This window comes from Hypanus sabinus, chromosome 16 (assembly GCF_030144855.1).
Source record: "Hypanus sabinus isolate sHypSab1 chromosome 16, sHypSab1.hap1, whole genome shotgun sequence".
NCBI classification, from domain to species: Eukaryota; Metazoa; Chordata; class Chondrichthyes; order Myliobatiformes; family Dasyatidae; genus Hypanus; species Hypanus sabinus.
Window position 1 is genome coordinate 86,970,153 of NC_082721.1, and position 24,852 is coordinate 86,995,004.

Consider the following 24,852-nt stretch of genomic DNA (forward strand, 5'->3'; position numbering starts at 1 on the left):
TTAAATTTTTTAGATAATTACATAGAATGAATAGAATAATAGAGTATAATATCACCCTTTCCCCATCCCCTTAACCCTCCCCCCCCCCCCCGACATCCCTATCTTAAAAAAAAACAGAAAAAGAAAGAAAGATTGCCTTGATATCGGAAGATCCCCACATGCTCCATGGAGTTCAAAATAACTTTAATATATTGTTACGAACCCCGTAACTGGGTCACTTACCAGCAAAGATGGAGACGTCCATTGGAGTCTGATGATACTATTTTTAACAGTATTTATTAGTAAAAATGCACAAAAATAATATCAATGCAAATATACAGATAATATACGTCGTCAATACTAAATCTAAAAGTGTGGGTATAATAATAATCAATAAGAAATAAGCTCTATCGTTGTCTAGGAGATAATGTATTGTCCGATGGAAATATAAAGTTCGTTCGGTTCATGTAGTCTGCAGCCTTTGGGGACCGTTGTGTTGCAATTTGTTGGGGAGAGGGAGAGATTTTGGAGAAAAACTTGCCTGCTTTCCTTTTATGATTTCGATCTGTCGGAGTCTCGTTGGTGTGGCCGTTCACTTGTGGCCTCTCCTTTAGCTAAACCGTTCTTCCGTGATGAGCCCGCCACACAGGCAAGGGAGGACGCACATGAGCCCCCACCGGCTTTCGCTATCAAACGCTGTCACGGGATTTCTATCATTTCTCCTGGTGCATCTGAAGGAGTTGTTCCCCAGACCCCTCTTTTATCCTTACTCACGGGGTCTCAGATGTCAATCAGGTTGGCATGATGCAATCCCTCAACCAGACCACTCTAGTTGTCCCCTGAGGGTTTTCAATGAATAGTACAGTACTCAATACACAATTCTGTCTCCAAGAGACAATGGCCGTTATCAGTGGTTCCGTTTCACTGAGGTCAGGACACATTTCAAACCTTGTGTATTCTGGACGTCTCTCTGTCATTTCCTGGGTCTCAGACCCGAATTAGTAGCGATCTTGTGATTTTCAAAAAGGAGGGGGTGACTTTGTACCCTTCGGCCCCTCAGAGTTGCGTCATATTCGTAACAATATATATATTTATTTCTTTCCCCAAATTGCTAGTAACTTTATCTTCAAAGGGCCTGTATATTCGTGGTGTATTATTGAGAGATATTTGGAGTGAGGTAACAAGCCCCTCCAGCCCAATGAGCTCACATCACCGACCTAGTGAGGGAGGCCAGCAAGAGACCTCTGACAACGCTGGAGGAGTTACAAGCTTCAGTGGCTGAGATGGGAGAGACTGGGCATACAACTGCTGCCGGGTACTTCACCAGTCACAGACTTATGGGAGACTGGCAAAGAGAAAGCCACTGTTGAAGAAACCTTAATGAAATCTTGGCCAGAGTTTACCAGAAAGCATGTGGGAGACTTTGAAGTCAGCTAGAAGAAGGCAGTATGATCTCCAGAAATTGCATGGCAGATGGGAAAAAGATGTTTCTGGCTGTGCACCTTGTAAATGTGTTCATTGAAAAACAGATTTAGCTCCGTTCAACCCACATTCAGCATGATTGGTAAGCTGAAACAGCTGGGCCTGAACACCTCCCTCTGCAACTGGATCCTAGACTTCCTGACTGGGAGACCTCAGTCAGTCCAGATTGGAAGCAGCATTTCCAATACCATCACACTGAGCACGGGGGCTCCCCAGGGTTATGTGCTCAGTCCACTGCTGTTCACTCTGCTGACCCACGACTGTGCTGCAACACACAGTTCGAACCACATCATCAAGTTCGCCGATGACACGACAATAGTGGGTCTCATCAGCAAGAACGACCAGTCAGCTTACAGAGAGGAGGTGCAGCAGCTAACGGACTGGTGCAGAGCCACCAACCTGCCTCTGAATGTGAACAAAACAAAAGAGATGGTTGTTGACTTTAGGAGAGCACTGAGTGACCACTTTCTGCTAAACATTGACAGCTCCTCGGTAGAGATCGTTAAGAGCACTAAATTTCTTGGCGTTCACCTAGAGGAGAGTCTCACCTGGTCCCTCAACACCAGCTCCATAGCCAAGAAAGCCCAGCAGGGTCTTTACATTCTGTGAAGGCTGAGGAAAGTCCATCTCCCAACCCCCATCCTCATCACATTCTACAGGGGTTGTATTGAGAGCATCCTGAGCAGCTGCATCACTGCCTGGTTTGGGAATTGCATAGTCTCAGATTGCAAGACTCTGCAGCAGATAGTGAAGTCAGCTGAGAAGATCATTAGGGTCTCTCTTCCCGCCATTACAGTCATTTACACCACACGCTGCATCCGCAAAGCTAACAGCATAATGAAGGACCACACGCACCCTTCATACAAACTCTTCTCCCTCCTGCTGTCTGAGAAAAGGCACCGAAGCATTCGAACTCTCACGACCAGATTATGTAACAGTTTTCTCCCCCAAGCTATCAGACTCCTCAATACCCAGAATCTAGACTAACATCTACATCATTTATTATTACATTGAAATTTGTCCTCTACTGTGCCTATTGCCTTATTTATGAATTAATTACTGTACTGCCCTGCACTGTTTTGTGCACTTTATGTAATCCTGTGCAGGTCTGTAGTCTAGTGCAGTTTTTAATGTTGTTTTACGTAGTCCAATGTAGCCTTGTGCTGTCTCACATAGTCTAGTGTAGTTTCATGTTATTTCATGTAGCACCAGGGTCCTGGAGGAACGTTGTTTTGTTTTTACTGTGTACTGTACCAGCAGTTTATGGTCGGAATGACAATAAAAAGCGATTCGACTTGACTGCAATTATTTTGTCACTAACAACTAACAGAGGGAATATTCCACTCCCTCTCTCTGCCCTGCCTTCCACAAACTGTGCCCTGCAAGCCTTTGTGAACATGTCACTAGACAGAATTTGTTGCTGCAGACACCTGGCATTGGCTAATACTCTGTTGGATTAAAAGCAAAGGGATTCCTTTTCACATTGCACACTGCCACCAGTCTCATTTGCATTCTCAAGTCTAACACAGCGGGTAAATTTGTTAAGCGGGATGCCGTGCACAATCATAATCAGATGTGGGAGCACGGAGGAACATCGGGAAATCTCCAGGAAGACCTTCTTCGTTGCTGCTGCTGTGGGGTCCGGGTCCTCAGGGTCACATTGTCGATGGCTGTTGGCGGGGGCATCTTAATACGCTTGGCAGAGGATGGAGCTCGGAGAAGCTATGCCAGAAGGGATGGTCAGAGGCTCGGAGGTTCAACAGACTCGGAGTCCGCTGTGGTCAAGTTGCTTTTGGTGTGTGCTGCGACTGCGAGGCTGAGTGGAAGTCCATAGCGGGGGTAATCCCATCTGCCGCCGGCATGGGATGACAAATCTATTGGGACCCTGAGGACTTCTGGAAACAGTGTGGTGGTTTCTTTTGAACTTAGTCTTTTAACATCTTTGGACTACTTTTACTGTGTCCATGGTCTGTTTTTTTTTATCAATTATGCTATTGTTTGCACTGTTGTAACTGTATGCTGCGACTATGTGGTTTTGTGCAGGTCTTGTAGCTTTAGTTTTTGGTCTTGTTTTGTCTGGTGGTTTGGAGCTCCTTTCCGGGGAATGCGCTAAGACAGTTGTGCGATATTAATATGCAGCAGCCTCTCCAGACTCTGGATTGGGGATTGCCAAACGTTATGTGGATTTTCTGGTGTAGTCTGTTTTGTCATGTACTTTTGTGATATCATTCTGGAGGAACGTTTTCTCATTTTTTAACTGCATTGCATTTGTGGTTTCTAAATGATGATAAACTGAATCTGAATCTGAAATGTAATATCTGTGTTTCAGTTTCCCAGTTGAGCAAGCTTCAGCAGACTATTCAGGCAGAGGTGACACGTTTGAACAGCAGTGGTGAGTAGCTCTGTTGAATCAGTAGAGTCATGGCACAATGGAATCACAGAATTATTACTGTCAGGAGACCATTCAGCCCATTGGATCCATGCTGACTCCTTTTTGAGCTATCTTATGTCTCATTCCTCCAACATTTTCCCAGAAAAATTATTTCCCTTTCCACCTCTTCCCATTTAAAAAAAATGCCCTCATTGTCAATTTCAGCCAGTGCGGGTGAGTATATCGTTCCCCTCTGTGTAGAGGGGATCTTCCCCCCAAAATCGTTGTTTATTTATTTATTGAGATGCTGTGTGGAAGATGCCCTTCTGACCCTTCGAGCCTCGGAGCTCAGCGATCCCCCGAATCATCCGCAGCCTGATCACAGGACAACTTACAATGACCAATTACCAAGGACCTGTACGTCTTTGGACTGTGGGAGGAAACCGGAGCACCCGGAGGAAACCCACGTGGTCACAGGGAGAACGTACAAGCTCCTTATAGGCGGCAGTGGGAGTCAAATCCGGGTCAGCGGTACTGTAAAGCGTTGTGTTAACCATTACACTACCGTGCTGCCCCATCATTCTGGATTTGTCTCCCTGATCATTGAACCACCAGCTGATGAGAAAAGCTTCTCTTGATCTTCGTGCTTCGTAGATGATTGGCAAAGTGGTCTCCCAATCTACGTTGGGTCTCACCGATATACATGAGGCCACAATGGGAGCACAAGAGAAATTATATGACCCCAAAAGACTCACAGTTGAAGTGTCACCTCACCTAGAAAGACTGTTTGGGGCCCTGAATGGTAGTGAGGGAGGAGGTGTAGGGGGAGGTGTAGCACTTGTTTCACTTGCAAGGGTAAGTGCCGGGAGGGAAGTTGGTGGGGAGGGACAAAGGGACAAGGGTGTTGCGTAGGGAGTGATCCCTGCTGAAAGCGGATATTGAGGGTGTGGGGGTGTGCATGAATGTACTTAGTGATGAGATTCCATTGGCCAAGGCTGATTGTCTGCCATCAAACTTTACAACTCCTCCCTCGGAGTGTCAGACACCCTGAGCCAGTAGGCTGGTGCTGGACTTTACTTCCACTTGACATGATTAACTTATCATTATTTAATTATTTATGGTTTTATATTGCTATATTTCTTCACTATTCTTGGTTGGTTCGGTTGTAATGAAACCCAATTTCCCTTGGGATCAATAAAGTATGTCTGTCTGTCTATAAAAAGCATTCAGCCCCATAGGAAGTTTGCATGTTGTATTGACTGACAACATTGAATCACAATGGATTTAATTTGGCTTTAATTTATACCGATCAACAGAAAAGGACTCATGTCAAAGTGAAAACAGATCCATACTAAGTGATCTAAGTTACAAATAGAAAACACAAAATAATTGATTGTGTAAGTCCTCACCCCCTTTAATATGAGACACCAAATTGTCACTGGTGTAGCCAATTGATTTTAGAAGTTACGTAATTATTTAAATGGAGATCACCCTGTGCAGTCAAGGTTTTCAATTGATTGTTGTAAAAATATATCTGTATCTGGAACATCCAACTACTTCTGAGTATCTTTGCAAAACTGCACCATGAATACAAAGGAACACTCCAAGCAACTCAGCGAAAAGATTATTGAAAAGCACAGGTCAGGAGAAGGATACAAGAAAATTTCCAAGTCACTGAACATCCCTTGGAGTACAGCTAATTCAATCATTATGAAATGGAATGAATATGGCACAGCTGTAAATCTGCCTTGAGCAGGCCATCCTCAAAAACTGAGTGACCATGTACTAAGGGGACTAGTGAGGGAGGCCAGCAAGAGACCTCTGACAACGCTGGAGGAGTTACAAGCTTCAGTGGCTGAGATGGGAGAGACTGGGCATACAACGTGGGTGCCCAGGTGCTTCACCAGTCACAGACATGGGAAACTGGCAAGGAGAAAGCCACTGTTGAAAAGACCTTAATGAAAGCTTGGCCAGAGTTTGTCAGAAAGCATGTGAGAGACACTGAAGTCAGCTGGAAGAAGGCAGTATGGTCTCGTGAAGCAAGGTGGTGTCTGCATCACGCTGTGGGGATGTTTCTCTGCAGCAGGCGATGGACGGCTTGTGAAGAGAAAGGGTACAATGAGATCCTGGAGGAAAACCTGATGCAGTCTGCAAGAGAACTGTGACTTGGGAGAAGATTTCTTTTCTAGCAAGACCATAACCCCAAGCATAAAGCCAAAGCTGTTCACTCATGATCAAGAAAAATGCTGTTCACTCACGATTCCTGTGCAATCCGACAGAGCCTGAGCAGTTTTGTGAAGAATGGGGAAAAATTGCAGTGTCCAGGTGTGCCAAGCTGATAGAGACCTATCCACACAGAACCAAGACTGTAGTTGCTACCAAAGGTGCATTTTCTAAATACTGATTTGAAAGGGGTGAATACTTATGCAATCAATTATTTTGTGTTTTATACAAATTTAGATCACTTAGTAGAGATTTGTTTTCACTTTTCATGAGGATCAGTGTCAATAAAAAGCCAAAGAAATTCCATTGTAACTCAAGGTTGTAAAACAGTTATACAGTTCAATATTGTTATATACATAGTGAAATGAAATAAGTTGTGCAAATACAGAAATACGAAAGTGCTGAGGTGGTGCTGAAGTTTTCCGTTTCCATTCAGAAATCGCATGGCAGAGGGAAAAAGATGTTTCTGGCTCTGCTCCTTGTAAATGTGTTCATTGAAAAATAGATTTAATTCCGTTCAACCCATGACTGAAATTATTTTGTCACTAACAAGCAACAGAGGGAATATTTCACTCCCTCTCTCTGCCCTTCCTTCCACAAACTGTGCCTGCAAACCTTTGTCACCATGTCACTAGACAGAATTTGTTGCTGCAGACACCTGGCATTGGGTAATACCCTGTTGGAGTAAAAATGAGGGGATTCCTTTTCAGATTGCACACTGCCACCAGCCTCGTTTGCATTCTCAAGTCTAACACAGTGGTTAATGTAATATTTGTGTTTCAGTTTCCCAGTTGAGCGAGCTTCCACAGACAGTTCGGACAGAGGTGAACCACTTGAACAGTACTGGTGAGTAGCTCTGTTGAATCAGTCGAGTCATGGCAGAACAGAATCACAGAATTATTACTGTCAGGAGACCATTCAGCCCATTGGATCCATGCTGACTCCTTTTTGAGCTATCTTATGTCTCATTCCTCCAACATTTTCCCAGAAAAATTATTTCCCTTTCCACCTCTTCCCATTTAAAAAAAATGCCCTCATTGTCAATTTCAGCCAGTGCGGGTGAGTATATCGTTCCCCTCTGTGTAGAGGGGATCTTCCCCCCAAAATCGTTGTTTATTTATTTATTGAGATGCTGTGTGGAAGATGCCCTTCTGACCCTTCGAGCCTCGGAGCTCAGCGATCCCCCGAATCATCCGCAGCCTGATCACAGGACAACTTACAATGACCAATTACCAAGGACCTGTACGTCTTTGGACTGTGGGAGGAAACCGGAGCACCCGGAGGAAACCCACGCGGTCACAGGGAGAATGTACAAGCTCCTTATAGGTGGCAGTGGGAGTCAAATCCGGGTCAGCGGTACTGTAAAGCGTTGTGTTAACCATTACACTACCGTGCTGCCCCATCATTCTGGATTTGTCTCCCTGATCATTGAACCACCAGCTGATGAGAAAAGCTTCTCTTGATCTTCGTTCTGTGAACAAAGAATTGCCTCACAATTGCCTTTACTTCAAGGAGAACAACCTCTCCTGCAGCCTTAGTGCCTCAGTGCTCGATCAGTCCGCCATCTTGTCTGGAACAGTTCCGTCCTCCCAATACCATGGTAACCAGCAGATACCATGCCCTTGACCCCAGACACCTTTCCTCAATGTACAAGACTGTAAGATCATAAGTCATAGGAAGAGTATTGGCCATTTTGGCCCATCAAGTCTGCTCTGCCATTCCATCGTGGTGTATTATTGAGAGATATTTGGAGTGAGGTAACAAGCCCTTCCAGCCCAATGAGCTCACATCACCGACCTACACCCATCTGGCCAATTAACCTACTGACCATATGTGTTTGGAACGTGAAGGGAGAGCAGAGCACTCAGTGGGAACCTCTGCGGTCATGGGGAGAACATAGAAATTCCTTAAAAATGGTGGCCTAATGTGACAGCTCCTGTACTCAATGTCCTTTTAAATATTGGTCAGAGTGCTGTACATCTCTTTTATCACCATTAATAAACATTCCTTGTACATTCTCATCCAAACCAGAGATGTAGATGACAAATAGAAATGGGCCTATCACCACGCCTGTGGAACACCACAAGTTACAGGCCTCCAGTCCGATAATACAGAATGTTCCTCTGACTGGCTGTGTAGGCACTTACAAGAGAAAATCTGCAAATGCTGGAAATCCGAGCAAACACACAAAATGCTAGAGGAACTCAGCAGTCCAGGCAGCATCTACGGAAAAATGTACAGTCAGCGTTTTGGCTGAAAGCATTCGACAGTACTGGAGAAAAAATGCTGCCAAGTAGATTTAACAGGTGGGTGAGGGGAGTCAGATACGCAAGGTGATAGGTGAAACCCGGAGGGGCAGGGAGGAAGTCAAGAGCTGGGAAGTTGATTGGTGAAAGCGACAGAAGGCTGTGGAAGACAGAAAAGTGGGGAAGAGCAGCAGAGGGAGGTGCTGGGCAGACAAGTAGAAAAGGGGGTAGGAAATGATGAAGTTGGGGGGAGGGGATTACCGAAAGTTTGAGAAATCGATCTTGATGTCATCAGGTTGGAGGTTACCCAAATGGAATACAATGTGTTGTTCTTCCAACCTAAGTGCCACCTCATTGTGACAGTGGAGGAGGCCATGGATGGACATATTGGAATGGGAATAGTAACTGGAATTAAAATTGATGGCCACTGGGAGATCCTGTTTGTTCTGGTGGGCGGAGTGTAGATGGTTGAGGAGGTGGTCTCCCAGTCTACGGCGGGTCTCACTGATATATTGGAGGCCACACTGGGAGCACTGGACATGGTATATGACTCCAACAGTCTCACAGGAGATGTGTCACCTCTCCTAGAAGGGTTGTTTAGGACCCTGAATGGTAGTGAGGGAGGAGTAGGGGCAGGTAATAGCACTTGTTTTGCTTGCTACGATAAGGGCCTGGAGGGATATCAGTGGGGAGTGATGAAAGGACAAGGGTGTCGCTGCAGAAGGCAGATAGTGGAGGAGGGAAGGGGAAGGATTTGCTTAGTGGTGGGATCCTGTTGGGGTTGGCAGAAATTATGGAGAATTATGTGCTGGATGCAGAGACTGGTGGGGTGTTAGGTGAGAACCAGAAGAACCTTAGCCCTGGTAGGGTGGTGGAAGGGTGGGTTGAAGGCAGACTCACAGGAAATGGAAGAGATGCAGATGAGGGTAGCATTGGTGAATGGAAGAAGGGAAGGCCCTTTCCTCAAAAATAAAGGACATCTCCTTCATTCTGGAATGAAAATTCTCATCCTGAGAGCAAATATGGTGGAGCTGGAGGAATTGAGAGAAGGGGATGGCATTTTTACAAGTAGTAGGGTGGGATGAGGTATAATCCAGTTAGCTGTTGGAGTCCATGGGTTTGTAGTAGACATCGGTGGATAAGCTGTCTCCGGAGATAGAGACAGTGAGTTTGAGAAAGGAAAGGGAGGTGTTGGAAATGGACTAGGTGAATTTGAGGGCAGGGTTGAAGCTGTAAGCAAAGTGGATGAAGTTGATGATTTCAGCATGGGTGCAGGAAGCAGCACCAATGCAGTCGTTGATGTAGCGTCGGAAAACTGCGGGACGGTCACCAGTGTAGGCTTGGAACATAGACTGTCCCATGTAGCCAACAAACACGCAGGCATAGTTGGGACACATGATTTCAAATGTGTTATTGTACCTGCTTCAACCACTTCCTTTGGCAGCTCATTTCATATAAGGACCAAGCTATGGGTCAATAAGTTTCCCCTCAGGTTCCTAATAAATTCCTCTCCACTTAAACCTGTGCTCATTACTTCTTGATTCCCCCTAATCTGGGGAAAAGCTTGTGCGCATTTACTCTATTTATGTCCGTCACTATTTTATACATCTCTATAAAATCACCCCTCATTCTCCTACGTACCACTGATTAAAGTCCCTATCCACTCATCCTCTCTCTGTAACGCAGTCCCTCGAGTCCTTTCGCTCAGTAACGTTCACTAAGTAGTTGGTGACCTGCCCTGTACCCCCTTCCTGGTCCTTAACTCAAAGTCAAGGCCAAAGGACCATTATTATTAAAGTCCGTATACGTCACTATACCTTGAGATTCATTTTCTTGCAGGCAACTACGGGAAAATAAAGAAATATGAAAAGCAAAACACAAACAAAAGCTGACAAACAACTAATGTGAAAAAGAAGACAAGTTCTGCAAATGATTAGAATCAGAAATATATGTATTATAAAAATAGCATATGTATTTTCACATACAATGCCTGTAAAAAGTATTCAGCCCCTTTGGAAGTTTTCATGGTTTACTGATTGACAACACTGAACCAGTATGGATTTAATTTGCCCTTTTTTACACCGACCAACAGAAAAAGACGTTTTCATGTCAAAGTGAAATCAGATCCCTACAAAGTGATCGAAATTAATCACAAATATAAAACACAAAATAATTGATTGCGTAAGTATTCAACCCCTTTATTATGAGACTGCAAATCATAACTTTTGCAGCCAATTGGTTTTCGAAGTCACATAATTAGTTAAATGGAGATCACCTGTGTGTAGTCAGGTGTTTCAATTGATTGTAGTAAAAATACACCTGGATCTGGAAGGTCCAACTGCTGCTGAGTCAGTATCTTGGTAAAATCTACACCATGAAGTCAAAGGAACACTCCAAGCAACTCTGTAAAAAGGTTATTGAAAAGTGCAAATCATGAGAGGGAAACAAGAAAATTTCCAAGTCACTGAATATCCCTTTGAGTACAGCTAATTCATTCATCAAGAAATGGAAAGAATATGACATGTCTGTAAATCTGCCTAGAGCAGACCATCCTCAAAAACTGAGTGACCGTGTACGAAGGGGACTAGTGAGGGAGGCCAGCAAGAGACCTCTGACAACGCTGGAGGAGTTACAAGCTTCAGTGGCTGAGATGGGAGAGACTGGGCATACAACTGCTGCCGGGTACTTCACCAGTCACAGACTTATGGGAGACTGGCAAAGAGAAAGCCACTGTTGAAGAAACCTTAATGAAATCTTGGCCAGAGTTTGTCAGAAAGCATGTGGGAGACACTGAAGTCAGCTGGAAGAAGGCAGTATGGTCTCGTGAAGCGAGGTGGTGTCTGCATCACGCTGTGGGGATGTTTCACTGCAGCAGGCGATGGACGGCTTGAGAAAGTAGAGGGCGCAATGAAATCCTGGAGGAAAACCTGATGCAGTCTGCAAGACACAAGGAAATCTGCAGATGCTGGAAATTCAAGCAACACACACAATATGCTGGTGGACTGACGAAGGGTCTCAGCCGGAAACGTCAACAGTGCTTCTCCCTATAGATGCTGCCTGGCCTGCTCTGTTCCACCAGCATTTTGTGTGTGTTGCAGTCTGCAAGAGAACTGTGACTTAGGAGAACATTTGTTTTCAAGCAAGACCACAACCCCAAGCGTAAAGCCAAAGCTAGACAGGAATGGCTTAAAGCAACAGTTAATATCCTGGTGTGGTCAAGTCAGAGTCCAGACCTCAATCTAATTGAGAAATTGTGGCTGGACTTATACAGGGCTGTTCACTCATGATCCTCATGCAGACTGCAGTGTTTTAAAGAAGAATGAGGACAAATTGCAGTGCAAAATGTGCAAAGCTGATAGAGACCCATGGACACAAGGCTGTAACTGCTGCAAAGATGAGTCTAATAAATACTGATTTGAAGGGGTTGTATACTTAGGGAGTCAAGTATTTTGTGTTTTATATTTGTAATTAATTAAGATCACTTTGTGGAGATTTATTTTCAGTTTTTCTGTGGATCAGTGTAAAAAAAAGTCAAATTAAATCCATTGTTAATGTTTTAAAGCAATAAAATTTGAAAATTTTCAAGGGGGGTGGTGAATACTATTTATAGGCACTGTGTATAGTTTTTTATATATATATATATATATAGTTAAATTAAATAATTTGTACAAAAATAGAGATACAGAAGTAGTGAGATGGTGCTCATGAGTCCCATGTCCATTCAGAAATCGCATGACAGAGGGGGAAAAGCTGTTTCTGGCTGCAATCCTTGTAAATGCGTTCAATGAAAAATAGATTTAACTCCGTTCAACCCATGACTGTGATTATTTTGTCACTAACAACCAACAAAGGGAATATTTCACTCCCTCCCTCTGCCCTTCCTTCCACAAACTGTGCCCTGCAAACCTTTGTGAACAGGTCACTAGACGGTACCACCTTCTGAAGTCTAACATAGTCGTTAATGTAATATTTGTGTTTCAGTCTCACAGCTGAGGGAAGAGGTGAAACGCTTGAACAGCAGTGGTGAGTAGCTTTGAGCCCTAATGAGTTCACATCACCTACCTACACCCATCTGACCAATTAACCTACTGACCCATATGTCTTTGGAATGTGAGAGGAAAGTAGAAACCTCTGGACATGGGGAGAATCTACAATCTCCATAGAGATGGGGACCTAATTCCACAGCTCCTGTACTGAATGACAGCCAGTGCGCTCGACATCTTTTTCATCACCATTTATAAACATCCCTTGTACATTCTCATCCAAATCATTGACGCAGATGACAAATAGAAATGGGCCTATCACCACCCCTGGGGAACACCACAAGTTACAGGCCTCCAGTCCGATAATACAGAATGTTTCTTTGACTGGGAGGGTAGGCACATGATTGCTTTCTTGACTACTTCTTTGCTGCAAGGGTCATTCCTTAGAAAGTAGGAGATTGAGGTACAACCTTAGATAAGTTTTCAAAATTGTGAGATGTATCAGTAAGGTGGACAAGAACTCTTATTTCTCTCAAGGTAGGTGAGTCCAAAACCAGAAATAGGTTATGGTGAGAAGAGATACCTTTAAAAGAGATCTGAAGATCAACTTTTCATGCAGAGGCCACTTTCAACAAACTCTGCACTTGTGTTTCCCTGTTCCATTACACTCCTTCGTGCCCTACCAGCTATACATGGTTTGACTTCCCAAACTGCACCATCTGTCTAACCATTTGCTTAGTTAGTGTACAAAGCTGACCAGTCACCATCTATAACTGAATCTGAGCCCTAGAAAACTGATGCCAAGAAAGTTCACTGACAATGCAATGTTTGCACATTCCCCTGACGGTAAGTGGTTGCTTTGTGTTTGATTATCTGGTTTGGAATTCATTAAGAAGTAAGTGTTCAATTGTTTGTCCATGTTTTTCGATCTTGCTGCTCGACTGATGTTTATTTGCTAACTCTGGACAAAAAATATTTTGCTTCCTGAATACTTTGGGGTGTATCTTATGGACCTTGGGCTGCTGATCATGAAAATCACCCTGAAATTTCACTATCATGCACTATTTTTTGAAATTGCCCATATTTGTTATTTGAATAGTTCCACTCAATATCAGAGAATGTAAACAATATACAACACGAAATTCCTGGTCTTTGTGGACATCCACAAAAACAGAAGAGTAACCCAAAGAATGAATGACAGTAAAAAATGTTAGAACCCCAAAGCTCCCATCTCACTTCTCCCACACACAAGCAAAAGCAACCCATCAAACCATCAAAATGTCCTCCTCATCCTTCACTTCCCACTTCCCCCCACCTCCCACCTCCCCTCACCTTCAGCTCAGATTTCCAGATCTGCAGATTTTCTCTTTTTTGCGATCTGATAACAGTGGGGTAGAAGCTCTCCTTGAACGTGGTGGGCCATGCTTTCGGGCTTTTGCACCTTCTGTCCAGTAGGAGAGGAGAGAATGTTTGGAGTGGCTGGGATCTTTGATGATGGTGGCTGTTTCTTAGAGAGACTGAAAAGTGTATACAGAGTCCACAGAGGGGTGGCTGGTTTCTGTGATGTTCTCAGCTGTGTCCACAACTCAAAAACAAGGGGAGGCTGGGATGGGACTGTAAGAGCAGAGAGTCAAGTCTGAGAGCTGGGCTGTATGAGCATGAGGCTCCTGTCCCTCAATCTGTCTGTCAATCAGGGTGTCTTCCTTCAAATTCGTTGTGTTTTTTTTTGCTTCAGGATGCAATGATTTGTATCAAAATGTGAGCACCTTCAGTGAGAAATACTGCTTTTCATCAGACAAGTCGGGTTGCTGCAATGCTGGCAAAAATTGCACATTGATCAAGCTTCAGATTGCGGTGGACAACGAAGGGGGGGTAAAGGTATGGAGCTGTTATACAAATGAACATGCACACAAAATACTACCAGGAGCTCAGCAGGCCAGGCAGCATCTACAGAGATGAATAAGTAGTTAATAATTTTGGCCGAGACCATTCATCAGGACTGACCCAAAACTCGGCCTGAAATGTCCATTCTCCACAGAAGCTGCCTGACATGCTGTGTTCTTCAGGGATTCAGTGCGTATTTGGCTGCATTTCCAGTATTTGCTGAATCTCCTGTAGATAATGTGGTAATATATCCTATTCTGGCGCACCAAGCTGCTCTTAACCTGGTGACTGCAAAAAAAAGTGCCCATAGCAACGGGGCTTGATGGGGTGAGAGTGCATCCAACATATAGGCATAACACGCCTTACTCCACTGAGTACAGCTGGACCATTGGTGTGCACAAACAACACAACACGGGGAGTGGATTGTCACCCACACAACTCGGGGAGTGGATGTTAACTGACAGCACTGGGCTTCACTACATGAACAGCAGGAGCCTCCCAGTTACTCACTTCAACTTCTTCCTTCTAAATATCCTCCTTCCCCTCCACACATCCACTTTCCCCTCCACACGTCTACCTTCCTGTCTCTCCTGGCAGCTTACAGTTCTACCCCTCAACCCTCCCCCCGCCCATCTTCTTATTCTGGCTTCTTCCCTCTTCCTTTCCAATTCCGATGATTGTGTTGGCTGGAAACCCTTGACTGTATAGATGTTGTCTAACCTTCTGTGTTCCTCCAGTGTGAGTGAGTGTGAGTGTGAGTGTGAGTGAGTGAGTGTGAGTGAGTGAGTGAGTGTGTGAGTGAGTGTGTGAGTGAGTGTGTGAGTGAGTGTGTGAGTGAGTGTGAGTGTGAGTGTGAGTGTGTGTGTGAGTGAGTGTGTGAGTGAGTGTGTGAGTGAGTGTGTGAGTGAGTGAGTGTGTGTGAGTGTGTGTGTGAGTGAGTGTGTGAGTGAGTGTGTGAGTGAGTGTGTGAGTGAGTGTGTGTGAGTGAGTGTACACCCATGCACTCTGGATTTTCAGCATCATCAACATCTCTTGTGATTATTTGGTTGACCCACATATTTCTCCTAGCCACTACTTTCTTTGGTACATAGACCATCTATTAGACTCATAGAGAAGTATAACACAGAAACAGGCCCTTTGGCCCATCTAGTCCATGCCAAAACCATTTAAACTTCCTACTCCCATCGGCCTGCACCAGGAACATAGCTGTCCATATGCCTACTATCACGTACCTAACTCAACTTCTCTTAAACCAAACTTCTCCCTGCCCCAATCAGTTTAAAAAAAAACAGATTCTCTCCGAGCTTCTTTTACCTCTTCCCTCTCCGTCTCTTCCTGCGATTTAAGCCTTCTTCTAGCTTGTCCTGCTTCTCCCCCTCCCCCTCTTATTCTGGCTTCCTCTCCCTTCCTTTCCAGTCCTGATGAAGGATCACAACCCAAAAGGTCGACAGAGTTCCTCCACCATTTTGTGTGTGTCTTGCATGTGTTAGCAGCTATCTGAAGATTTGCTATGGCTGGGGTGAGATCTTGGGTGCCATTGTTGGTGACAATAGTGATTGATGCCTGACATGAGCAATCAGGGTTGGGGGTAGTTTCACTCTGGGAAAGGATAATGATCTGGAAGGTGGAAAGCTACGGGGAAGGGTTGGGAGGGGCTCACTGACTGCAGTAGTTGGGAAACTACCAGTGCAGTACGTAGGACTTTAGTTGTGGGGTAATGGGAGGGTAGGGTGTGAGTGGTAAGGGAAGTGAAAGTATATAGGAATAGGGTTGGAGAGCAGGAATAGGCAAGGGATTGGTGATCAGGACAATGGGGAAGTGGTGAAAGAGGGATCAGGAGTTTGGGTAGCAGGAGTGAGAGAGGGTGGAAGTTTGGGCAGTGGTAATGTCAAAAAAGAAGTGGAAGAATGTAAGGACAGAGAGAAAAGTTGGGGGAAGATTGGGGTTTAAATAGAAGTCAGCTATCATTGAAAGGAGGAGCAGAGTTGATGGGTCCAATAGTCTAGTTCTACACCTTTATCTCATGGTTGAACATTCCTAGTGTGCTGAGCTTGCGTTGAGATTAGTGACTTGGGGCATTGCTGCGTGGAAATTCAGCCCCATTGTTTCCTATCAGTCACTTGATAGTAATTATGTACAAATTCCCTGAACAGGTCTGCTCAAAAACAAATGACAGTAACTCTGACAGTACTGAAACCCGACACGAAACAACATCAGTTAGTAGCTTTTCTGCAACCAGCTCGGCTCAGGTGAGTTATCTTTATCATTCTCTCCCAGATTCCAAGCTCCTGCTCCACATAGTGTCTAGAGGAATCCAATCAAAAGAGCCACAGAGATTTATTTATGAGTTGTATTGGAAGCGGGATTGATATCAAAATTCAAAGTAAATTTATTATCTAAGTACATATACAATCCTGTGATTAATTGCCTTGTGGACATGCTTAATGAATCCATAACAATAACCATAACAGTATCAATGAAATGTACCAACTTGGACATTTACCCTGTGTGCAAAAGACAGCAAATTGTGCAAATGCTAAAAGAAATAAATAATAACAATAAATAAATAAGCAATAAATATTGAATGCATGAGATGAAGTCCTTGAAAGTGAGTCCATAGGTTGTGGGAACAGTCAGCATTTATTGCATTTCCCTACTTGCCCATGAGGAGGTGATTGTGTCGCTTTCTTTAAAGATTGCATTCCTTCTGGTGAAGGTAGTACTACTGTGTTGTTGATAGGGGTTTTAGATGATAAGGATGGTCTGTAATCTGGAGGGGAACCTGCAGGTGGTGGTGTTCCCTTCTGCCTGCTGCCTTTGACCGACCGACCTGATGGTGGAGGTGGTGGGTTTGGGAGAGTGGTCAGAGTGAGTAACGGCAGTGGCACACTCTTCAGCCACAGCCTGCCTGTGGTGGAGCGACAGAATGTTTAACACGTCAATGGGGAGGGGGATTTTTTCGTGCGGGACAGGGGATTTTGGGGCCTGCATGTCTGATCCATTTTGTTCATTTTTTTTTGGTGTGGGAGGAGGGATTTAGGGATCTCTGTGCCCGGTCCGTTTTGCTGGGTTTTTGTTCAGGAGGAGGGATTTGGGGATGATGTGCCTGTTCCATTGTTGTTCATTTTTTTTTGCGGGGAGGGGGGGATTTGGGGGGGGGGGTTGATGATCTTGCTGCCTTTCTTTTCTTTCTTGGTTTCATGGCTACCTGGAGAATTGAAGAATTTCAAAGTTCTATACTTTGATAACAAAAATGAACCTTTGAATGGGGATTTAAAGTAGGTTAAAATTTAAGGAGGGCAAAGATGTAAAAGAAAAAAATGGGAATGCAGAGCAAATTGGTGAACAATGAGTTAAGGTTTCAGATGAAACATCTTTTAATAATAGTGACAAAACTTGAATACAAACACTCCCAGAGTCAATTACTGACAACATTCTTTTGAATTTTGAATGTGCTCATCTCTCAGCTATTTTAAAAATGAAGCCCTGTTTTCTTGATCAGTCGTGTTCTTGTGAAGTGTCCTGTCGACTGAGGCTGTTGTCCTCAGTGGAGGACATATTTTGAGTGAAAGCATTGCAATGTGTTAATGAACTATGGAGGTTCACTCCAGACCCCTGTTGTAAGAGATAGGAGTAGAAGTGGATCAAACTTTCTCTGCCCTACAAAAAGATCATGGCTGATCTGACTTTAGCCTCATGGGCTACTTTCCTACAGCTCCCTATCATCTTGGCCTCCTTTAAGTCTGAACATCTAAATGAAGCATGACTCAGAACCTAAAGATCTTCCGGGTTGGAGAATTCTTCAAAATTCACAACTCAGAGAAGAATTTCTTCCACATCCCCATCTTGAATGTGTTGCCCATTTTTGATATTATGTCCTGAGTTCCAGATTTGACCACTAGGGGAATGATCCTCCCAACATCCACTGCTTCAGAATCTTTTACTTCTGTAAGAGATTCCTAAATCTCATTGCGCGTAGAGTCCAACTTGCTGTCTCCTTCCTCGAAGGGAAGCCAGTTCGAGGATTCCAGCTGGTGAACAGTATCTTTGCTGACTTCAGTACAAGTATACTTCCCCTTCAAGAAGATAACCAGAAGAGCATGCATTACGAGTAACACAGGTGACCTAATGTACACTTAGTGGTCACTTTATTAGGTGCACCTGTACACCTGCTCATTAATGCAAACATCTAATTAGCCAATCATGTGCCTTAACTCAATGCATAAAAGCATGCAGACATGGTCAAGAGATTCAGTTGTTCAGACCAAACATCAGAATGGGGAAGAGATGTGATCTAAGTGACTTTGACTGTGGAATGATTGTTGGTGCCAGACAGCGTGGTTTGAGTATCTCAGAAACTGCTGATCTCCTGGGATTTCCACGCACTGCAGTCTCTACGGAGAACGGTGTGAGAAACAAAGAAAACATCCAATGAGCAGAGGCTCTGTGGGTGATAACAGCTTGTTAGTGCAAGAGGTTGGAGGAGAATGGCCAGATGGGTTTAAAGCTGACAGGAAGGAAGCAGTAACTCAAATAGCCACATGTTACAGTAGTGGTGTGCAGTAGAGCACCTCTGAATACACAACACTTCAAACATTGAACTGGATGGGCTACAGCAACAGAAGACCACAAACATACACTCAGCTTATAAGGGAACTACCTCCTCATACACAGGAGGTACCTAATAAAGTGGCCACTGAGTGTATGCTCTGAACTGTTGGAGTTGACAGCACAAGCTGGACTATTGAAAGATTAACATGTCTGAGTACCACTCAAGGGCTAGGCTTCAATGCACCACTAAGAAAGGGACAGACTTTCAATTATGTTGTATGATTTGTTTCCCAGGGCAATTCCAGAACACAAAATTAATACATCACCTTGGAAGAACTGCACGATTTACACAGGTGAGAGACGGGTGGCATGGTAGCACAGTGGTTAGCACAAATGCTTTACAGTATCGGCAATCGGGGGTTCAATTCCCAATGCTGTCTGCATGGAGTTTACCTCTTCCCTGTGACCTTCAGCTCCTCCAGTTTCAATAAAACTATAAGACCCAGGAACAGAATTGGCCCATTTGGTCCATCAAGTTTGTTCTTCCATTTAATCATGGCTGAGTTATTATCCCTCTCAACCCCATTCTCCTGCCTTCTTCCCGTAACCTTTGGCTCCTTTACTAATCAAGAGACTGCATTCTAACCATGTGTGAGTTTCCTCCCACATTCCAAAGGGTTGGGTTAGAAAGTGTGGTGACGCTGGCGGGCTTCCCCCAGCACAATCCTCACCGGTCAGAATTGACACGAACAACACGTTTCACTGTATGTTTTGACATTTCAATGTACATGTGACAAGTAAAGATAATCTTTATTTAATCACAATTTTATGCTCTTTCAATTGTTGGAAAAGCAGACAATGGTCTTGTTAATGTACTTAAACATATATTTATGTCTTGGATGGGTAAGACAAAGAAAATTGTTTCCTCTTTGGGAAAAGCCTCAAGCCCCTGACCAGAAATGGGAAGAAAGGTATTTTCCGAGAGAATGCTTGAAACATGAAACCACATCACTTAGGTGCACTTGAAGAGAAACTTGATTACATAAAAGAAAAGGGCTGGCAGACTGAGATGATGTTACATGAGTGTGGGGTGGGGGAGGGGATCACCACTGAGGATAATTATGAACACAAACTAGATGTGGTTCCTATTCTTTATGTAATTCAACCTGACTCAAGAGAAAACTCCTGTCTAGGTGGGCAGGGTGAGAAGGAATAATCTGAATGCTACTAATTCTATGGGTATTTTCTTTCTTGGTTTTTGGCAGACTGTAAAGAGATGCGTTCTGTGAAATGATTCAATGCTTACTGACTACACAATCATTGACATGATTAACATGGCCTGAGCACAAGATTACAAGAGGATCTTCCAGAAAGCCTCTGTTGGAAGAATTGGATTAACGTGTCGACATATGTCCTCTAGCTGGTGTACAAATAGCTGTGTAGTGAATGAGTTCATATTCTAGTCAATTCCAACTCCACTTGGCATCGGTTCTATCAAGATGTATACTTCCAGTTCATTGGGTCTATCCACACCTACATTTCCAGTTCACTTTCCATAGAAGGATGATCATACCAGTGACCTGACTATTCTTGGTTAAGTTTTGACGCACTCACTAAATTCCCAGCCAATCAGCAAGTGAGCTGAAATGTTAGAAGTCTTTAGTGAAGCCAGCTTCACATTCCGTGCAAACATAGACATAAATACACCCACCCAAATCCATCTACGCTGTAAGTGTACACACACACACACGCACGCGCACTTGCCTGTGCAAAAATGCACACGTACTCACTTCACACAAATAGCTGCACACAAAGATGAATGCACACCCATACGCTCATACACACATACACACATACACACACACACACATACACACATACACACATACACACACACACATACACACACACACACATACACACACACACATACACACACACACACGCATGTGCACTGAGTCAAGTACATAACAATGCACACATTCATAACAGCAAACACTCATTCACCAATGTACACACCTGAGTACAGGTGCATGTATTCACTAAAACAATGATACTCACAATTACAAATACAGGCAGACACAGACACACTCCCCAAGTGAGGTGTGATGATTAGGGCTGATTGTGATGGAGAAGAATCAGAGTTGAAGTTGCCTAACTAACACTGCAAAGTGTCATGCCCACAGAGGAAATTTCTCTCTGTTTAACACAGCAGAACTTGAGTCTGCCTTCCCAAACAGTACCTGGTCTCACTATCAGAGTAACCTCTGCCCTTTCACATCACAGCTGCCGAATGCAATCAACAAAAATAAGTTTCTTCATCTCCCCTTCTATGAGTGCTTTACATCTGCCTCCCCGCTGACCTGACGATGAAGGGAAAGGTTCTCACAGCTGTAATATCATCACTTAATCACTCCTTCAGTCTTGTTTCCTTAGGTCCACATGTGACAATAAGTATCCAATACCAAAACTAATACCGGTCTCAAGAACAATGAGTAAGCTCCATGGAGACTCTGTTGGAAGATTGAACTTGGTCTGCTGGATCTCTGAGGCACTAACTCTACAAGCTCTACTCCAGTGCCTTTCACAGCAACCATTGGGGGTTGGCTGGATTAAATCCATTAAGACCATAAGAGAAAGGAGCACAATTAGACCATTTGGGCCACTGAATTTGCTCCACCATTTTATCATGGCAGAATAATTTCCTTCACAGCCCCAATCTCCTGCCTTCTGCCCATATCCCTCAAGTCTTGAGTGATCAAGAACCAGTCAACCTCTGCCTCAAATATACCCAATGACCTGGCCCGCACATCCAACTGTAGCAATGAATTTCACAGATTCATCACTCCACGGCAAAAGAAATTTCTCCTCATCTCTGTTCTAAATGGATGTCCCTCTATTCTGAGGCTATGCTCTCTAGTCCTAGACTCCTGCACTATAGGAAACATCCTCTCCATTTCCACTCTATCTAGGTCTTTCACTGTTAGATAGGTTTCAGTGAGATCCTCCCCCATTCTTCTAAACTGTAGCGAGGATAGGCCCAGAGCCATCAATCTCCTAATATGGTAACCCTTTCATGCCCGGAATCATTGTTGTGATCTCCTCTGAACCCTCTTCAATGTCAGCACATGTTCCTAGGTAAAGGGCCCAAAACTGCTCACAGTACTCCAAGAGAGGCCTCGCCAGTTGATGCACCATCAATAACTCTCTGAGACGTGAGGCGAGATATCGGCTTTTATTGACTGGAAGAAAGAACAAGCAGTAGTTGACCACCATGCTACATCCTGGAGACTGAGGGCAGGGCTCAGGCCTCAATCGCCTTTATACGGGGGTCTGTGGGAGGAGCCATGGTCCGTGGGAGGAGCCACAGGAGCAGTCAGCAGGGGGCATGTCCAGACAGGTATATGTAGTTCACCACACCAGTGCTTTACAAAGCCTCAGCATTACAACCTTTGCTTTTATATTTCAGTTTTCTCAAAATGAATACTAACATTGCATTTGCCTTCATAACCATCCACTTGATGTGCAAGTTAACTTTTATTGTATCATCCACGAGGACTCCCAAGATTCTTTGCATCTCAGATTTTGTTTTATGCCAGTTTAGAAAATACTCTACACTTTTATTTCTTCTACCAAAGTGCATGATACTGCATTCTATCTGCCAGTTCTTGCCCATAACTTTTTACCTTTGCAGTTTCTTATCTCTATCTGCAAGGATTCTACATCTTCTGATCCTATGTCACCTTTTCTAGGGATTTTATTTCATTTTTTACCAACAGAGCCACCCCTCCCCCTCTGCCAACCTGCCTGTCCCTTTATTACAATGTGTATCTTTGGATGTTAAACTCCCAGCTATGATCTTCTTTCAGCCACGACTCAATGGTGCCCATAACGTCATATCTGCCAATCTCTAACTGCACTGCAGCATCATTTACCTTATTCCTATACTGCGTGCATTAAATTATAACACCTTCAGTCCTGGATTTGTCACCCTTTCCCAATTTTGTCCCTATGTTACTCTGCAACTCATCCCACTGACTGCAATTTTGCCGTGGCAGAGATATTTATGTCATCCTAAGGTATTCTGAGATACTGGATATATAAGTATTTGGATAGGCATGGACTGATTAAGGATTGTCAGCATGGCATCATTTGTGGTAGGTCATGTCTAATCAACCTTATAATGTTTTTCAAGGAAGTGGCCAGGAAAGTGGATGAAGGCAGGGCAGTGGATGTTGTCTACATGGACTTTAGTAAGGCCTTTGGCAAGGTCCCATTTGGGAGGCTGGCCAGGAAGGTTCAGTTGCTTAGTATTGAAGAACAGGTGGTAAATTGGATTAGACTTTGGTTTTGTGGGAGAAATCAGACAGTGGTGGTAGATAGTTGCCTCTCTGACTGGAGGCCTGTGGCTGGTGGAGTGCTGTGGACAGCGAGGAAAGCTATCACGGCTTGCAGAAGGACCTGGAAAAATGGGCTTAAAAAAGGCAGATGGAATTTTGTACAGACAAGTGCGACGTGTTGCACTTCAATAAGACCAACCAGGGTAGGTCTTCATAGTGAACACCAGGGCACTGAGAAGTGCAGCAGAGCAAAGGGATTTGGGAATACAGGTCCATAGACTTGTAAAGAAAACTCCTGGCACATTGGCCTTCATAAATAAAAGTATTGAGTACAGGAGAGGAAACGTTCTGTTGAACTTGTATATGACATTGGCGAGACCTAATTTAGAGAATGGTGTGCAGTTTTGGTCAGTTACTTATTGGAGAGATGGAAATAAGGTTGAACGAGTACAGAGTAAGTTTACAAGGATGTTGCCAAGTCTAGAGGACCTGAGTTAGAAGAAAAGGTTGAATAGGTCAGAACTTACTCCTTGCATTGAGAAGAGATTTGATGGAGGTACAGAGAATTCTGAGGAGTATAGACAGGGTAAATGCAAGTAGACTTTTTCTACTGAGGTTGGGTGAGTGTACAACCAGAGGCTATGGTTTAAAGTTGAAAGGTTCACTGAGAGGTTAGTAAGATAGTGGAATGTGCTGCCAGCTCAAGTGGTGCATGCAAGCTCCATGCCAACGGTTAAGCAAAGTCTGGATAGGTACATGGATGGTAGGGGTATGGAAGGCTATGGTCCCAGTGTAGATCGATGGGAATAGTGAAGATAGAATGGTTTAGCACAGACCTGATGGGCCAAAAGGCTTGTTTCTGTGCTGTACTTTTCTATGACTCTATCATCTGCCTGTTCCTCCTGACATCTTACTGCACACTGCATCTAGTTGTACACCAACTGCCCCATCTTCAGCCCTATCACTCTGCTTCCCAGATCCCTGTCAAATCAATTTAAACCTTCCCCAACAGCTCTAGCAAACCTGCCCACAAGGATATTGGTCCTCCTGGGTTCAGGTGTAATCCATCCCTTTTATACAATTCAGAAGAGATCCCCAGAGGAGATTCCAATGATCCAGAAAGCGGAACCCCTGCCCCCTGCACCAGTTACACAGCCACATATTCATCTGCTGAATCATCACTGCCACATGACACAGGCTGCAAGCCAGAAATTACTACCATGGAAGTCTTGCTTTTCAGATTTTAACCTAACTTCCTAATTTTTCTCTCCAAGACTTCCTCCCTTTTCTACCTGTCATTGGTGCCAACATGTGCTAAGAATTCTGGCTGCTCACTCTCCCTGACCCTGGCATCTAGGAGGCAACATACCATCTAGGTGTCTCTATTGCATCCACAGAATCTCGTGTCTACTCCTCTAACTATGGAATCCCTTGTCACTACTGCAATCCTCCACTCCCCTCTTCCCTTCTCAGCTGCTGGGCCAGATTCAAGGCCTGGTCGCTGTGGCACCTCAGCAACGCCCCCCACCACCCTACCACCGCCACCGGTAGGTTGTTGCTCCCAACAGTACCCAAAGCAGTACATTCATTATTGAGGGGAATGGCCACAGGGAAACACAGTACTGACAGTCACCTAGCTATGTCTCTTGTAACTTAGGGGAAATGAGCACCCTGTGTGTGGATCATGCCTATCATCTTCTCAGTATCCCATATGAGCCAAAGGTCATTGAGCTGCAGCTCCAGTTCCTTAACATGTTCGCTGAGGAGCTGAAGCTTGGAGCACATGGTTATCC

The 24,852-nt window shown here is 44.2% G+C and overlaps 1 protein-coding gene across 1 annotated transcript in view; it reads left to right on the top strand.

The window, feature by feature from the left end:
* Positions 1 to 20,265, top strand: part of LOC132405930 (uncharacterized) — a 66,128-nt gene extending 45,863 nt beyond the window's left edge. The window contains exons 7-13 of the mRNA XM_059990911.1: positions 3,791 to 3,853; positions 6,839 to 6,901; positions 12,283 to 12,324; positions 14,020 to 14,162; positions 16,322 to 16,417; positions 19,014 to 19,072; positions 19,985 to 20,265. Coding sequence (XP_059846894.1) covers positions 3,791 to 3,853; positions 6,839 to 6,901; positions 12,283 to 12,324; positions 14,020 to 14,162; positions 16,322 to 16,417; positions 19,014 to 19,037 — 431 coding nt within the window. The 3' untranslated portion in view covers positions 19,038 to 19,072; positions 19,985 to 20,265. The remainder of the gene's footprint in view (positions 1 to 3,790; positions 3,854 to 6,838; positions 6,902 to 12,282; positions 12,325 to 14,019; positions 14,163 to 16,321; positions 16,418 to 19,013; positions 19,073 to 19,984) is intronic.
* Positions 20,266 to 24,852: the final 4,587 nt, after the last annotated feature.